The sequence below is a fragment of the Aulonocara sp. 'chitande type north' Nkhata Bay genome, linkage group LG15, assembly GCF_057382095.1.
Source record: "Aulonocara sp. 'chitande type north' Nkhata Bay isolate Kocher_YH1m ecotype deep benthic linkage group LG15, A_spYH_male_GT1.1, whole genome shotgun sequence".
Taxonomy (NCBI): Eukaryota; Metazoa; Chordata; class Actinopteri; order Cichliformes; family Cichlidae; genus Aulonocara; species Aulonocara sp. 'chitande type north' Nkhata Bay.
Genome location: NC_141358.1, coordinates 17517495 through 17532390, shown reverse-complemented (window position 1 = coordinate 17532390; position 14896 = coordinate 17517495). Strand labels below are relative to the sequence as shown.

General features: G+C 40.0%; 1 protein-coding gene across 1 annotated transcript; it reads right to left on the bottom strand.

Annotated features, from left to right (window-relative positions):
* Window positions 1-554: 554 nt before the first annotated feature.
* On the bottom strand, window positions 555-14519 carry gpr176 (G protein-coupled receptor 176). Its single transcript, XM_086264708.1, has 3 exons — window positions 13383-14519; window positions 6849-7101; window positions 555-2797 (listed from the first exon to the last, which is right to left on the bottom strand). The coding sequence occupies exons 1-3, from the start codon at window positions 13612-13614 to the stop codon at window positions 1558-1560; spliced, it is 1725 nt and encodes a 574-aa protein (XP_086120834.1). The 5' UTR covers window positions 13615-14519; the 3' UTR covers window positions 555-1557.
* Window positions 14520-14896: the final 377 nt, after the last annotated feature.

Sequence of the window (14896 nt, the reverse complement as noted above, 5' to 3'; positions counted from 1 at the left end):
TTAAACCTTAGTGTGACTTCTCTTTTTACAGTTACAATATTTCTGTTGTCAAACCCTTGATCATTGCAAGAGAATCAGGTTAGGGTCTTTGAATAAGCCTTGAATCAATTTGGGTGGGAAATACAAGTCAATATTCTAGGAAACAATCAATAATCTTCTCCTTTTGGCAACACTGAATAACATTTTCTGCTCGGTTTATCCACTATATCTATTACAGCAACTACCACACACAGCCTGACCGCTCAAAAAGTCACTGCTGCATCCAGTGTATTTGAATAAAGCTATTACTCATCTCTCTCTTGCTTTTAAGTAGCACCGGTGGATATTATTTCAAGTCAAGCATGAGTGAACGATTCGCCTGATAACAGCATGGGTAGGATGCAGCATAGATTCAGCTCCTCTGTGGACATAACAAGGAATTGTGGGTAGCCCCGAAGGGAGTTACGGCTTGACAAATATTTGAAGTGTAGCCCAGCTCTGTTTACCTCAGCCAAAGGTGCAGGTCAAAGCTTTTACTGATGAATTCTGCATCACAAAGGAGACAGAGCCAGAAGTGTCAATCAGAGATATTTAAAAGGAAACATGTTTTACAGAGCGTCAGATGATATAAAATGTGCACTTGGTATCTCTGCTCCTACTTATTATACAACATTTTAATTGAGCAACTGACTTTCAGGAAATCTGTGAGAAATCATTAAGATTGATGTAAGGTCGCTAAAAGATCCCCAGTGTGCATGAACCTGCAGATTTCAGTATATGTGATGCACTTCCAGAAACCAAGACTGAACACACAGTTGAACTCGGATTGTTTCACATTGTAAACATGTATTTGCATACTCTACGTCAGTGTTTTAATCTTATGAAAACCATCGACATCGAAAGTGAAAATCACGACAACATCTAAGACATTACTAGAAATGTTCAGAAAGTGGAATTTGACAAAAAACAAAGGCAGCAGACAATACCCAAAACATTTCTGTAAATCAAACATAGAAAAGAAAAGTCCCACAATGGGTTAAGTGAAAAGACCAACACTGAGATGTGTTCATATACACAGTGCAATCAGATTAGAACTATTTTTAAAAACTGTTTTGTTAGCAGGTCCATAATGGTTGCTTGATTATTTGCTGTGGAAATATATTATCCATTATCAGTGCATCCCTCAAGATAATTGGATTTGTACAGTGTTGTTTGACTACTGATGTCACCTCCAATAAAAAGAAAGATTTATGAAGGCATCTATTTTCCTTCATCATGGAGTCATTGTGGAAGTCCTTAATTATAAAACTGGACCTCTCGAAGAGCTGTGAAATTGGATGGAATGGACATATTTGTCAGACTAGAAATATTATATTGATATCAAATTGATTCACAAATGGAAATACAGTGCTTCAGGGAACCTGCTTTTCTGCAGTAAAATGTCGAACCTGAACTTCTACAAGAGCTACAACTGCAAATCAGAAGAAGGAACCAGAAGAAACCATGCAGACATCATTGTCTTCTCCCAAAGGAGTTCTGATTTTTCCAGTGTTGCAGATCAGAGGCCAACAGTACAGTTCATGGATCCACGGTGGGAATTGTGCTGACCTTGTTGTTCCTGCTGATCCTGCGTTCTGGCTTCTGCTTTGGCACTTTGGTCTGGATCAGCTCCTCGGGCGTGTTACCCAGCGGTGGCAGTAGCCTCTTCTTGCTATTCCTGGTCTCAGGTAACCACTGAGGTGGCAGCTCAAAAGGTCCAAAACCAAACTGTGGGGAGTCCTCTGCTTCTGTAGGTGTAGCAGGTGCCACTTGTGATGAAGAGGCATAAGCGCATGTATGGACTGGAGAGGCCCGGGGGGCTATAACTGAAGGAGGGACCTCCTTGGTGATAACCAGCCCTCCTCCTGTGCCCTGCAGAGAGTCCTTTTTATTAATCACTTCACCTCTGAGGCTTCCCATTCTTGACCCACCTTTCTGGTCATCTTTGGGCCCTGAGCCTTCTCCTGATCCTTGAGATGGGAGCTCCACATCATTCTCCCCATCCTCCTCCTCTTCTTCTTCAGACGGTCTGAAGATCTGCTGTTGGCCAATGTTAAACATCTCTAGAAGCTGGCTTCCAGATCGACCAGCAGTCTCCAGTCCTACTGGCTCCCCAATCACGCCATCTGCTCCTAAAGAAGCCAGACCTCCAGTGCTAACCACGTTACGGCGACTGTAACGTCTGTGAATCCTGGCCAGCAGGTCCAGACAGCTGTGACGCGCTGAGCGGTTAACAGTCAGAAACAAAAGTGGGTTGGTGAGCAAGGATACCTTAGGAAGCCAGAGGGCTGTGAGATACAGTGAGACAGGCAGCTCTTTAGCATCTGCCAAAATAGTGCGGTAAAATACTAAGGCCCCATAGGGCGCGCTGCAAGCTGAGAAAGCCAGTACCACAGCCAGAAGAGTTACATGAAGTTCGGCTTCCCTCTGGGACACATATGGGATAGAGATGCTGTTCTGGGGAGTTCGCAGAGCTGCGATGATCACCTTCTTCTTCTGGCTGGCACTTAGTGCTCTGCGGATCAGAAGCATGAGAAGGAAGACCAGAGCCAGGGGGAGGATCACTGTGGTGATGTTGTAGATCAACACATACACCATGTGACTCAGCGAGCGGGCGGGGTCATTTGAGCAGGATGAGGTCACGTACACATCAGTCACATTGGTCACAGCAAACACGGGGAGGCTGACCACAGTTGCATGGACCCAGATATAGATGACCAGATCTCGAGATCTTGCGTCTGAGATTTTCCTCTCCAGTGGGTACAACACTGAGTAGTATCTACAGACAGAAAGACAAAGTAATTCAATGCTTAACAACATGTATTTGATATTTGATATTTGATAAACCCACTCAATGTCCATTATGCGTTTCCTACTTCACCTTCTAGAGGCTTATTCAGAGAAGGCTTTCTTGCCTTGCTGAATGGAAGAAGTAATGAGTAATCTGTTTTCGGGCTAAAATAGAAGCAAGAATCCACATATGAGGCTGTGAGGAAGACTTTATTCCACTTTACACAAGTGCCTTACATGTTTGAGGTTCCTCGTGTTAGAACATTTCTTACAAGCAATTTCTTTTGAGTTATTTGGAGCTAGCTTGTTGACAAAGCCAACTAGCGTTAGCTGCTAATTTAGCAGTCTCTCGTCCAAAAAGTTGTGACTTCTGGCTCAACAAAATAAATAAACCACTCACAACTCTAAGCACTTGTTACTAAGCTATACTTGTTACTTAGCTCTCCTATGTAATCTGTAATACAGTAGCTAACTGCCTTCTCAGCCTGATTGTAGAGGAGAGCATCTATTAGCAATAGGTACAGGGCTGATAACAGCTGATAATGGTTATTAAATGGTCTGATAACATTCAAATTGGGCGCTTTCCCCAGTGGAGAATTTTTTACATCCTAAAGCTTGCAGCAAATCAATAGAGGCATAGTTTTGGTGATGTTCACACTGTGAAAAAAAAGCTTTTTCCTAAGCCAGAGTGTCACCTGAGTCCAGGCGTACTGAAAATGCTCACAGAAATCCATCTTATGGTGATTTATGTGAAAATTATTTTAAAATAAACGTTAAAAATACTGACGTATGAGCTTGAAGGGGTTTTAGCAGAAAGGTAGTGCTGGTATAAAATTATTGAATCCATTATACAAGCTCCAAATAGACAAAAAGGTGAGAGGTGCAGTTTTCTGGGAGTTTTTTTATGTAGTTACTAAATTTATCCTGCAGCCTCTTCACATATTTATTGTATTACATAGGCTTATTATTTGTCACAGCCATTTTGAGGTATTTTTATAAACAGGAAAAACAGGAAATTCCACAGGAAATGGACAAAGCTCAGTTATCTAAAAATAAAGCCAATTGTGCCATTTTTAGTGGCCACTTTGGATACATTCAATCATGAACATTTAGCCCTTTTTAGATCAAAGAATTTTAATTTATCCATGGTATATTAACTTCTGCAGAGGTTAAAATTATATGGGTGATCTCTTGATAACTGCAGTGCAGATAATAGCATGCAGATTGCCTCACATCCTTTTGTTTTCCCTTACTCATAAGGAGAATAAACGAAATGAAAAAGTCATTACTACGATGTCCCTTGACTATCTTGTCTGTGCTGCAGTATGATTGTGTGTGTTCGTGTGTATGTACACTGCAGTCCCAACCTGTGTACAGAATATCTACAGCCTCGATTACCCTCCTGGAGAATAAATAATTCATTGGTTTGATATCATTCTGACTGTACCAGTTGCTATGGAGGCAACATAATCTCTATAGCAGTGAAACGAGGGCTGGGAAGAGGTTGCAACAATACAAAGTCTCCCTGCAATCACTATAAAGTTGGTAGAGGATATTCACGTACTACTGCAGTCATCCATATTATCCCTGGTATATTTTAATATTATATATTAATAAAAATGTGGCTTCTGTGCACTTTTATGCTCCATTTTGAACATGTCTATTCATGATATTTGCTATTTTTTTCTGCATTACATACAGAAGCTGTGTTATCTTAAGCTGCAACATGCAAAGAGATAAAAACATGATTCGATAAATATCATATAATAATAAGTCATGTATACGATTCTGAAAAAGGAACTCTTTTAGGTTTTCTCAATACTTGTATAAGTATATTTTTTATATTTCGTATAAGTCTGTGCATCTGTACTTGGGCTGCCCACTGTTTTCTATGCCAATTTTCTATTTTCTTACTGGACTTTTTTTTAAGCAAAAACAACACTGGTGTGGAGAAAATGCAAACATTAGAGCCACTGAATAACTACAGTCATTTTTACACATGAGTTCTGTACAATGTTGAGAGACTCAGCTGGGAACAATCTGTGAGAAAGGTCAACTATGGACAAAGTGGACAACAGGAAATAGTCACAGTTTTAGGAAATATTATACACATAACCAGCACCCACTTGCAATAATTAATGAAAGCAAAAGGTTAATTAAAGGGTATAGCATAAGAAAATGAAATTAAACTAGTTAAACAATATGCTTCAAACACTTCAGCTGAGATAAAGTGGGGAAATAATTAAAATTATCACCTGTTGATTTTATAGGTTTGCTCATTTACAAAAATGCAGAAAAGTAAATTACATAAAGGTTCAAAATTGATTTGCATATCAGTGAGTGAAATAAGTACTTCATCCCCTACGAGCAAGTCAGAGTCTGTGTGCTAATGTGGCAGACAGATTGTGTTCAATTATTCAAACAATGACAAATACTCCTGATCTCAATTTATGTGTACAAACCACACCTGTCCAGAGAATCAATTTCTTCTACTCCAACCTCTCTACCACCACGGGAAACACTAACGAGCTGTCAAAGGACATCAGGGACACAATTGCAGTCCTGCACAAGACTGGAATGGGCAAGAAGCTTTATGAGAAGGTGAGAACTGTTGGTATGATTATTTGGAACTAGAAGAAATATAATGACCATCAATCATCCCCTATCTGGAGCCAAATCATGCCTCATGGGGTGAGCTACACAGGACGAGCATGTTAATGATCTCAAGGCATTTTGGACCAAGAACATCATTGGTAACACACTACGCTGTAATGTAAAGGATTCAGAGAAGGCTTGGAAGAAAGTCCTGGGGTCAGGTGAAACCAAAATCGAGCTCTTTGGCATCAGCTCGAGCCGCCGTGTTGGGATGCGGAGAAATGCTGAGGATGCCCCAAACCACCCTATCATCCCCACAGTGAAGAACGGAGGTGCTAAGGGTACAAGATGACTTCACTGCATCGAGGACACTGCCAATGGACAGGGCTATGTACAGTCATTTTGAATGAGAATTTTCTTCCCTCAGCCAGAACACTGAAGATGAGCTGTGAATGGGTCTTCTAGCGTGATAATTACAAACATTAACCCCAGGTTAACAAAGGAGTGGCTAAAGAAGAAGCACATTAAGGTCATAGAGAGTCCTAACCAGTTTCCAGACTTCAGTCCTGTAGAAAAATCTGTGGAGAGCGCTGAAGCTTTGAGTTGTCAAGCGACAGCCAAGAAACCTAAAGGAGTTGGAGAGTTTCTGTAAAAAGGAGTGGGCCAAAATCCCCTCTGAGATGAGGGTCAACCTGGTGACCAACTACCAGAAGTGTCTTACCACTGTGCTTGGAAAAAAGTGTTTCTCCACCAAGTACTAAGGCGCGTTTTGCTAGAGGATGAAATACTTATTTCACTCAGTGACATGAAAATCAATTTGTAATCTTTGTGTAATGTTTTTTTCTGGATTTTTGATTGGTAGTTTTTCTTTTCTCCATTAAAAAGAAACTACCATAAAATGAGACTATTCATTTAGTTGTAAGTGAGCAAACTTACAAATTCAGCAAATTCAAAGTGGTACTGGGAGGCCTGGGACACACGCTCCACCAATCACAACCCTGCACCTCCTCTTAACAGGGTGTTAAAAGAAGGTGTAGAGATGTTTTTCTGCTTTAAAAAAATCTTTCAGAGTTGGATTTCCAGGTGTTTAAAGAAAGAGAATTAGCCGAGTTGACTATGCTAAGCAACATATTGACAAACTGATCAGAGAGCTGATATAAAGGACCCACTTTTTTTGCCCCAAGCGGTCCATCCAGATACAGAGAGGTGAGTAGGAGGTGCATGTTAGTGTCTTTCAAAAGCATCATTTAAACACAGTGATTCTGGCTACAAACCTGAAGTGAGAAAAAATAAACACATCACTCATTTTACTGAAAGGATAGAGTGCTCTTTGGGTTTTGTAATTTCACGCACAATCCACACTTGATGACTGAAAACAAATGATGCTCCCCCTATCTACTTTAATTCTGTGTATACACTGAAAAGTATCATGTTTTTGCATTTACCTGTCCAATGCGATGGCGCTGAAGCTGAGAACGGTGACAGAGCAGAAGAGTTTGTGGAGGAACTTGAGAGCTTTGCAGAGCACCAGCGTGTGAAGCCACAAGCAGCACCGAGGATTGGCTCCGAGTGCCACATCAAAGGGGATGCACACCAGGCCGGCACAGATACCAGACCATGCCAGGTTCTTGATGAATCGATTGGTCACTGTTTTAAAGACGTTTGTGCAGCAGGTGCACCACAACACAGTGGCATTACCTGTCGAGAGAAAGAAAGATGTTTAAAGATTTAGAATAAAATGAGATTAAGTTTGCCTACTAACCTGCACCCCTCAGTAGAAGCTACAATTATCGACTCCTATAAGTCTGCATCTCTGCCAACCAGTCAAGTTTTGTTTATACGCACTCATTGTAATAAATGTAATGAAGATTTTATTCATTTAAAGGTTAGCTCCAAGGTTTGGTGTCACCAATCCTGCATCCAACCAAATGTGAAATATGGTCACAACTTGGTTTTCTGATCTTGAGTTAAAGTGTAGAATTATGGTCATATTATCAGTTCACATACAAAAACTTGAATTCTACAGTCTGTGTTGTCATAAGTCTAACTCAGTTTAAATAAAGGTTGGAAACCTGAACGCTGGTACAAGCAGCCCTTTCCTTTTGTTGTGCTGGTATGAGTTTTTACCAGGCACACCATAGATCTCGAAGAAAAGACCTGGTTAGCTTGAAGACTAAATTGCCCATTGACAGGAAGGAAGGCTTACTTATCTTACTGATCTGCTATAGCACAGATTAATGATTTCTCAGCTGCTTATTCCTGACGTCCATCCAAGACAAACACTGCGACTGAACAATGTAAGGAATGCAAGTACTTCTCGGACTGAGATTTAAGCCAACTGACAGATGTACGAAAGGAAAGAAAATGTGTCACTTTCAATCTGCCCGTTTTACACTTGCCATCAATGAACTCATCTGTGAACTGGAAGTCTTTACACATTAGATTGGAAGCTGCCTCACAGCAGGACGAGGAATCCGCTACCAAGAATACTGCTTCAAATCAAAATCAAACTCTTTATGAATTTGTCCAAAAAAAAAATGGGGGGGAAAGTTCAATTTGAATGTTATTATTTGCATCTGGACACCCCTTTTTACCCCCATTTTACTGCAAAAAGGCTTCCCCTGTGACAGTTCAAGGAGTTTCAGCCCCCAGACTTGCTCTTTCTTTTCTTTTCTTTTCTTTTTATTTTTGGGGGATTTCTTGAAAAAATTATGAAAATTGTTTAAAGGTAAGCGCCTTCTTGTAAAGACTTGATGGCAGAGCACAGGACAAAATTAGTGATGCAGGTGCCGCTAAAGCATAAAATAAAAAATAGCCAAATGAAATAAATCTATATCAGCAATAACAAATTCGTGCTGTATGTCACTTGTAGCAGGTTCAAAGAGGGAGAAAAAGAAAAAAAAAAAAAAAAAAACAGTTGGTCCACCCTCATAAGACATCCTCCCAATCATTTACATCTAATAGCCTGCAAGCTGGAACTTACTAAAAAGAAACTGCAACTGCAACCAAATCAAAAAGGACAACAGGAGACATTTTTATGTTTCTATTTCTCTCTGCATAATTTGGAGTGACAAAGTGGTAACGATTGGTAATTAAGTTTCAAAAGGTGAACTTTTTCCTTCTTGCACTGCATTAACTCATGTCAGGTCACACGGGACCCTGTGTGATTTCAGCTCCTTCAAAAGTAATTACCCACAGAGTGTTAGCTGCACTCTGGCTGAGAGCAAGATGTTCTGCAGTGAAGGAAACTGTTTCACGTTTTTCCTGAGACCTGTGCTTTAAAATAAAAGGTCTCAGTTTGTCAGAAGAAAAACGCATTCATCGTCAGGTGGATGGGGGAATAGAAAAGTAACCATAGTTTATAAAACTAAATGAAAGAGAGAAAAAAGACCTTTTCTATGAAAGCAAGGTCGTATATAACAACCACTTATCCCTGATTTCTGTTGTTATGTACCTCAGGAGGTTTCAAATGGAGGCGGAAGAAGCTGTTTTCAACAGGACATGGTGTGCTTTAACTATGCAGAACTCGATTAACATGCTGTGATACAGAATAGCACATAGGCGTGGTATTTCGGGGAAACCCTGGTAAAAGTACATTCTGCTAGGCTGACTAATGTGGAATAATTAAATCAGCACAAATATTAATTATTTCAAATGCAAACTACATAAAAAGAATGTTTATTACAAATGTCTGTTCATACGGTATGTTGACATTTTATCTTGCTACCTTTGGTCTCTAATGTGAGGCAATTAATACCCAGTCTTTCAAAAAAAAAAAAAAAGAAAGGAAGAAAGTGTGATACTACATTTATAAGGCGATAAAACTATTACTTAAGATATTTTTGTCCAGATCATTTCCAGAGTCATGCTACCATGTGATGTTCAAAGCAGATTTCAATAATCAAAATACAAGAGTTGATTTTTATCTTATAGGTTTCAGACAGAAAATAAAAACCAAATTTAATCTCTGTTAAATACTCATAGAAACTGGTAGCTGCCAAAGATTAAAAAAAAAACTGCTGTGACAAAAAACAAAAATCGTTTTATTTTTTGTTTTTTCAGGACTTGTATTGTCTGGAAAAACAACATCACCTTGTACTTTTGAGCCCAGAATGCTCGCTGGGCATTTGAGGAACACCTTGGTAACCATAGTCAGAGCAGCCAATAGCGAGAGAGCGCAAACAGTACGGATGATTATTTTGCCCGCTTAACAAATGGCACCCTAACTAGTGGTAGCAGCAACGTGGTCTGCTTCAATTTGAGCTGGATCATTTTCCTATTGATGTCTAACATGTGCTGTTCGACATACTAAGTATACTTAACAGTTTTTTACTTACATCCTGGTGATTTATAATTAACCTAGTTTTAGTGACAGGCTCATTTAGGTGCAGTAACCGCAGAGCTAGTCAGCCACATAATTCCCCACAGACCTTAATACAACTGTTGGCAAAGTCAGCCAGTGCCATGCACACTGTGACACATTAATGAGATTTGCAGTAAAACTCAAATCTTTGCCTTATCAGTGAAACTGCATAATTATGGCAGCAAATGTTATACATTAAAAAAAATCTAAATTTTGAGGAATGTATTCTCCCTTTCTAGGAGAGTTAGATGAGAAAACTGGAATGGCTCGCACATCTGTGCATTGAGGGGGGGGGGCATTTCCTGCTGATGCCTCTCTCTTTACTTCAGTTTAGTTTATATTTTAGGAAGAGTTACAGCTTTCTAATGGGGCCTATCTACGTCTGTTTCTGCAATGAAATGACTGCATCAAACTAGTTTCCTCTTTATTTATGGTGTAAACAAACAAGATTTCCTAACTGGTCAACTTTGGAGATATTAGGCATGTTTGGCATGTTTTAGCACTTTCCCCTCCTACCAGGGTTTAAGCGGTTATCCTTAAAGGTATGAGACAGAAATGCCCTCCTGATCCAAATCTGAAAACAGAACAAGTGTTACAGAAACATTTCTGAAACGTGACAAAATCAGAATGAGACTACAGTCACATTTGAGAAGATTGTGTCTCTACACAACTTAAAGATGATAATGTAGAGCATTACAAATGCAGTGGTTAAGTGGTGTAAAAATAACTCCCCAACTTCTAACGCCTTTCAGCACACCCACCAACAAGTGCCCATGATTCTCTGGCAAGCTACACACTTCCTATCTGGACACACGTGTATCCAGGTGGGAACATTGAGGAATTAAATGGGATATTTAACACCTGCCAAAGTACTCAGCAAAGTACTTTTGCTGAAACCACTATATGGCTATATGTCAGTCAACTCCCAAAACAGCATTTTACAGCACACTGTGGCTTTTCAGACCCGTTAATCAGCAAACCAGCTTGATGTTAAGCCAAGGATCCCTACATTTCAAAACATAAAGCAAAAGATGAAGGGGAGGGAACCTTAAAAGAAGCAGAGGAATTTCTATCGTTAATTACTTGTGCTGGAAAACAAACCTTCAAATTTAGATAGCAGGGTTTTTTTCCCACTAGAGAGACTGTTCGTTGGCCTAATTTGTGATAGAAAAACCCTTCTTACATATCCATTTCCATGGGTTCAAATGCTCCACATTCATGCATTATAGCTGAATGTCATTCAAAGCTTCAAAGCAGATCCTACAGTTATAATTTATTAGTCTTATTAGTGTTGTTTTGTTGCACACATCTACAATGTGTGTTAAAAAAAAATCTTTTAAATTTAAAAAAAAAATGTCATTCTTCTCGAGTTTGAGTATTTCAGACCAGAAGGTGGATGATTCAGCGAGTTAATACCGATACAAAGTGCACAAACTAAGTGAAAACAATCTGCATCACTGAGAATTTAATGTGCTCTGGATGTTACCACATTGAGGCTTTTCAACAAATTTGCAGTTTGTGCAACATTTAATTTCCTTCACCTTCGCACATCTCTGTGTGCCATAAGAGAAGAAGTCATAAGCAGATACAGAAGGCAGTTACTTTTATCTTTTCCATGTCAAATGCCTCAGGTAATAAACATGAATCCTTCAACGATTTGTATTGATGTGCACAAGTTGTTAATGACACAGATGCCTCCAAAACAGACATCTCCCCATAAAAATTGCATGGTTTTTTTTTCCCTTTCAGCCAGTGATGCAGGTTTTCTTTTGGGCACTAAAACCCCCATAGAGACAACAAAGTGCCTACATAATGGAACCAGCATATCCTGCTCATCTATGATAATAAGTGATGTCTGAATATAAATATGATGCAGCTAGGCTTTTATCATACAATCAAAGCCTTTTTTGAAATCATTAAAAGTAGCTTGAGAATTGACCACAGACACTTTTTTAGGGGACTCAACTTCAAAAGACAGCCCCGTGGAACCATCATCATTTTAACACTCATCATTTTATGCTGCAGGTAATATAATGCATGTATTTAAAGGTGCCCACTGATGAAGTGTTCAGTTTCTGACTGGTCCTGAAATTGATTCAGATATCTGATGCTAATTATCTTTATTTTTTCCAGTAATAATTATTACTGTGATTATTGTGATTATTTCATTAGCAAAGGGGAACCCATTACTGTTATGGCACACACAGTCTGTTTGTATTTTATCACTCATTGTCTTATAGCTGTCATTAATATGTCTCCAAGAATCTTAGTGACCACACAAAGGTGCCCTGTTGTATTGACGTTAGAGAATTTATGCTATTCACCTTCCTGGAAGTGGGTTTGGTTCATTGGTGTATGTATTCCCTGCGACACGTAGAGCATGCAGAGAGAAACAAAAAGGCATTTTGAGCCATGCTGGCAGAGGGCAATTTTTACAGCTAGTCAGGGCACGCTTCTCTGACTCTGCGCATTGCACTGAGCAGCAGGAGGTGGCACTGGATCAAAGCAAGTCATTTGGACGTGTTTTTTTTGTCCGTTTTGTATCAGTTGCACAATATTTCATCATGGTGAGCTGTGCTCCTGCTTCTCACTGAGCCCATATGTTTCCATACAACACTAAGGCTGTGTGTGTTTCTGTAGCAGGGCAGAGAGGGCAACACAAAAACATTTGTGACAAATAACACATTTATTTGTAGCAATCATTAGAAGCGGGTTAATTATGCTTCTGGCGATCTATATGATGGAGACGGGATGTCAAAGCCAGGAGTGTGCAAGAGCAGTAGATCATTCTACACAGCTCCTTCCACACTTATACCACCATCATCATCACTGATGTCTAGTCAACACATATTCAACTCTAAGGAAGTTTAAAACATGTAAGTTACTGCTACTATTTATCAGTTTTCTGGTGGAAAAAAACAATAAAAATCTTCTTTGCTGACTTAAATATACAGCAAATTTTGCCAAAGTATTTCTGCTTATTTTAAATGGAATGCATCCAGGAGTTATGTGTGTGACTGGTTTAGTGTTATTTGAATGGTTTTAGCACCTTGATCAAACTTATACATGACTGCAGGGGGCTGAGAGGTAAGCAGAGTAAGCAGGTGACATGGGCTGTGGGTTGTTTACATTTGGCAGCTGCTGGTGGTTTTAACGGGATATTAGATTAAAAATAATAATAATGTACCCTTGTAGCAGTTTTGTTTGTTTCTAATAAACTGGCCTACGCACTCATTTCTGTCATGCTTTTCTTATCCTTTACTTTTTAGTCGTCGTTTGACTTTTCTTTTAGTCGAAGATACTAGTTTACTATACTGACCAGAAGATGATTGATTGGCTGACTGATAAACGCTGGAAAAAGTCTCAGATATTTCAAATACATTCTACTGGGACACAGGTTGTCCGCACAGGAAGATCCCCTACACAAATCTTAGAGTCTCACTGTTTTCAATTGTATTTGAAAAGCAGTGCCCTGTAGTTCAAAAACTGTGCAGCTGTTTAATCTAAATTTAGCAGAAATGAATAAGTAAATACATAAACGAGGCTGGGTTTTTAATATGTTTATGATTCCCTACTGAGTTTGCATTGAATGTGTGGGAGTACTGAGCGGACTTACCGATCAGCGAACCTAGGAGGATGAAAACCTGAACGGTGGTGGTGAAGTCCCGGTAGGCTTGCTCTCGCACGAGTCGCTGCCGCTCGTCCAGCCCGGTGCCCTCGGCAGGCGGGCTGCTGTCCCACCGGGTCGATGGGCTCGAGGCGTTCAGTAGATCCAGCCAGAGGTGGGCTGCTGTGAAATTGACTGCACCGTCCCCCACCATCGCTGCCCGGCTCCCTGCACTATCCATGTCGATTCACGCCGAGATCCTAAATATGCCTTTCTGTTGTTGATGTTTGTTTGTTTGTTTGTTTTTCAAGAAAGCTCACAAAGAGTCAACAGCCAAGAGTAAAGGGGCATTTCTGACCTGCTTTTTTTTTATAGTAAAAAGGGGGATAATCGACATATCACATCTTATGTTGCACGGGAGATCTCCATGAAGATTTAACGCGGACACAGGCAGGAAATGCGTTCCTCTGCCAGCAATGAGATGGTCTTTTGTCAGTAATTATGTCTGATAAATTGGGGAGGAAAATACATGTTAAAATAATCCCAGTCTGTATCAAAGCACGGGGAGATGGAAAGCCTACGCTGTATGCCCCATATTTCCCCAGTAATGCGGATGCACGGCAGAAATCGGTCACTGAAATCCGTGCGCAGTGTGGCTGGATGGATGCTGGACTATCTGACGCCCAGTGCACCTAAAACCACACCGGTTTGCGAAGTGTCCATTCCGGGAACGACGCCTGCAGCACCGAGAACACAGCACCATCACCCCTCGCCGTCCAGAAAAAAATAAATAAATAAAAATATGTGTGGCTGACAGACTGTTACTCCTGCTGCCGCTGCCAATCGCACTGTCAGAGGCCGTTTATTGGTAGACTGGATGGTGCGGGGAGCCTGCAACTGAATATTTAACAACGTGAGGTGCAAGACTGAAGAGGAGAGCCCTCCTCTTCATGTAGCACCGAGAAACTCCACTTAATCTTATGAATGACAAGCAGCATGGAGGAAGAGGAGCCTGGCTGATACCGAGAAATAAAGGTAACGGATGGCTACATTCCTAATAGGCTGTTAAATCACAAAAAAAAAAATACTTTAAGGAAATACTTCATTACATTACTTCACCTTAAAAGTCGTGTTTCTAAGCACTTTATAAACCTTTATATTGGTCAAAAGGTGGGATTAAGGATTAAAATTCAAAAACAAGGGTAGGTTTAACTTCACTCTCTTTTCACACTGACCCTGTTGTCTTGGTCAGTCTGTACTCTCATGGGAGCTTGCGACATTCCTCTCATGGTTGCTGAAAATACCAAAAATAACCCCGTACCAGAGGACATTTCATGGATCACTTAGCATTTTAATTAATAATGGACTTTCTTTTGGAAAATACCATGAAAAAAATGTTTAAATGTAGAATTAGTGCCATTTAAATACACTCCATGTTTTCCTGTTTGTTAAATAAGATGACATCCTATTACACAGAAAATCCACATTTTCATGTGATCAAAATATCAGTGAGGGACATATGT